Here is a 2,493-nt window from a genome sequence, read left to right on the forward strand (position 1 = left end):
CGCGGATCTTGACCTAGTGGTGGGGCTCGGGGCTCGGGCTAAGGTGCGGGGCGCGGGTCGGGACGACCGCCTCCTCGAGGGCAACGCGTCGGCACCTGTTCACTTTAGCTCGCCGTTGAAGGCGTGCTCAGGGAGTGAGCCGTGAGTGGCCTCGGGTCTGCGCGGAGAGACGCTCCTCCATCGCAGGCTTGAACTCCTCCTCCCCCTCGCCCTCCTCCTCCTCGTCGCTCCAGTGGACACCGCCTATTCACAGCAGCAGGGTGTGAAGAGACGCTGTTCACACCTCCTCGTCGCTCCAGTGGACACCGCCTATTCACAGCATCAGGGTGTGAAGAGACGCTGTTCACACCTCCTCGTCGCCGCTCCAGCGGACCCCGCCAAGCTCCGCGCCGCCCGCACCCGCCGGCGGCGCCGCGCCGCGAGCAGAGGAGGGCGCTTCCGTCGGCCGCTCCGATCCTACATGCTGAGTCCGCCAACCTTAGGAAGGGAGGGCGGCACCGGGCAGTGTGTCTAGAGCACCGGCGTGGGTGCGTGTCCTCTCGAGCGCTGGGTGGAAGATTCCGCTTCTGGGGCGCGAGATGCGGGGAGATGCGGGGAGGTATGGGGAGGTACTCCGCTTTTGGGGCGCGAGATGCGGGGAGATGCGGGGAGGTATGGGGAGGTATTCCGCTTCTGGGGCTCGAGAGGGGAGGTATGGGGAGGTACTCCGCTTCTAGGGCTCGAGATGCGGGGAGATGCGGGGAGGTATGGGGAGGTACTCCGCGTCTAGAGCGACGCTCCGTCCGGCTGCGACCGCGCCGACATGTCCTCCGACTCGGCCAAGTCGAGCTCCGCGCCGAGCTGCTCGTGGGTGGGGCAGCTCGTTACTTATGAATGAGCTCGTTCTGAATCCACGGGTGCGGCCTCGGTGCACACCTGCTCGTGGGTGGGGCAGTTCGGGCCTGCAAACATGCGGATGCAGAGCACGGCCAGGTCGCGCAGCCGGGGCGTCTCCATGAGCAGCTCGAACTTGAGCGCGCCGAGCTGCAGCGCCATCTCCTAGAACAGAGGAGCGCCGCGGCGGGTGACGGCTCGCTCCCTCCAGGCGCCTCGCCTCGCTGCGGCTCTCGCTCCCGCGGAGAAAAGAGGAGGAGAGGAGACGGAGGTCAACCCATGGGAGAAACTCATGGGAGACCCGTGCGTCTCTGTGTGTGAGGGAGCGGCTCCCCGTCCTGCGGCGAGTGCTCTCTCCCCACATCTCCCCATATCTCCCCGTCCTGCGGCGAGTGCTATCTCCCCACATCTCCCCATATCTCCCCGTCCTGCGGCGAGTGCTCTCTCCCCACATCTCCCCATATCTCCCCGTCCTGCGGCGAGTGCTCTCTCCCCACGTCTCCCCATATCTCCCCGTCCTGCGGCGAGTGCTATCTCCCCACATCTCCCCATATCTCCCCGTCCTGCGGCGAGTGCTCGTCGACCACGGCCGTCACCGGCCTCTGGTAGCCCTGCTTGTAGAGAGTGCTCGCGCCGCCGCCCATCCGGGACGACTTTGAGCGCACCTTGAGGTCAGGTCAGGTCAGGTCAGGTCAGGTCAGGTCAGGTCAGGTCAGGTGAGCTTCTCCACACACGAGGGTGGTGGGGCAAGGGCCGGGCGACCCTCGCGACTCCTCGTCTAGACTCGTCTAGACTCGTCTAGAGAGGGCAGGAGCCCCCCCACGGCTTCCAACGTGCGAGGCCCGCACCTCGATGTTCTTCCGTGTGACGAGGAGATATGGGGAGATATGGGGAGATATGGGGAGATATGGGGAGATAGCACCTTGATGTTCTTCCGCGTGACGAGGACGATGCGCGCCTCCTGCTGCGGCGTGAAGGCGTGGAACTCCGCCTGCCCCGTGAAGAGAAACGGTGAGAAAAAAGAAAGAGATCGCCGGAAGGGGAGGGCGTGGAGCTCCGCCTGCCCCAATGAATAAATTAATGATTGAAATGAACTCAATAGATCACTTGATTGCGTGGAGCTCCGCCTGCCCCTTGCGCAAGAAAGCCTCGAGCTCGGCGTGTGTCGGCGGGTCGAGTGCGATCGGGCTCGTCTCCACCGCCACGGGCTTGCCACCTGAGTAGGAATGTTGTTGTGAGTTGTTCTTCTCATCGCCATCGCCATCGTTATTATGACTCTGCTCATCCTTCTCACCGTACGGCCCCACGCACTCGAGCCGCAGCACCGCGCCCACATCGTCGGCGGTCGGGAGGTACTCGAGCCTGCCAGGCCCACCAGTACCAGCAGTGTCGGGGAGGGGCGGGGGAGGCGCGCGCGATGGAGGGGCGGGGCTGTGTGCGCGTGCGCGTGCGCGTGCGTGCGCGTGCGCGTGCAGGGGTGTGTCTCGCGCCCGCGAGTGTGTGTGTGTGAGTGTCGCTGCGGATGCGTGCTCTTGCCTGTGCCTTTGCGTCGCGTGTGCCTGTGCGTGCACGCGTGCGCTAGCAACAACTGCGTGTGCCCCAGGCATCCCCCCCCCCCCC

The 2,493-nt window shown here is 65.5% G+C and overlaps 1 protein-coding gene across 1 annotated transcript in view; it reads right to left on the reverse strand.

Annotated features, from left to right (window-relative positions):
• Window positions 1–2,012: 2,012 nt before the first annotated feature.
• Window positions 2,013–2,493, reverse strand: part of EMIHUDRAFT_460114 (hypothetical protein) — a gene marked incomplete at its 3' end in the record, with an annotated part of 1,690 nt that continues 1,209 nt past the window's right edge. Inside the window, exons 4-5 of the mRNA XM_005758845.1 lie at window positions 2,168–2,235; window positions 2,013–2,089 (exon numbers count right to left, since the gene is read on the reverse strand). Of these exons, the coding sequence (XP_005758902.1) occupies window positions 2,013–2,089; window positions 2,168–2,235 (145 nt within the window). The remainder of the gene's footprint in view (window positions 2,090–2,167; window positions 2,236–2,493) is intronic.

This window comes from Emiliania huxleyi, assembly GCF_000372725.1.
Source record: "Emiliania huxleyi CCMP1516 unplaced genomic scaffold EMIHUscaffold_835, whole genome shotgun sequence".
NCBI classification, from domain to species: Eukaryota; Haptophyta; order Isochrysidales; family Noelaerhabdaceae; genus Emiliania; species Emiliania huxleyi.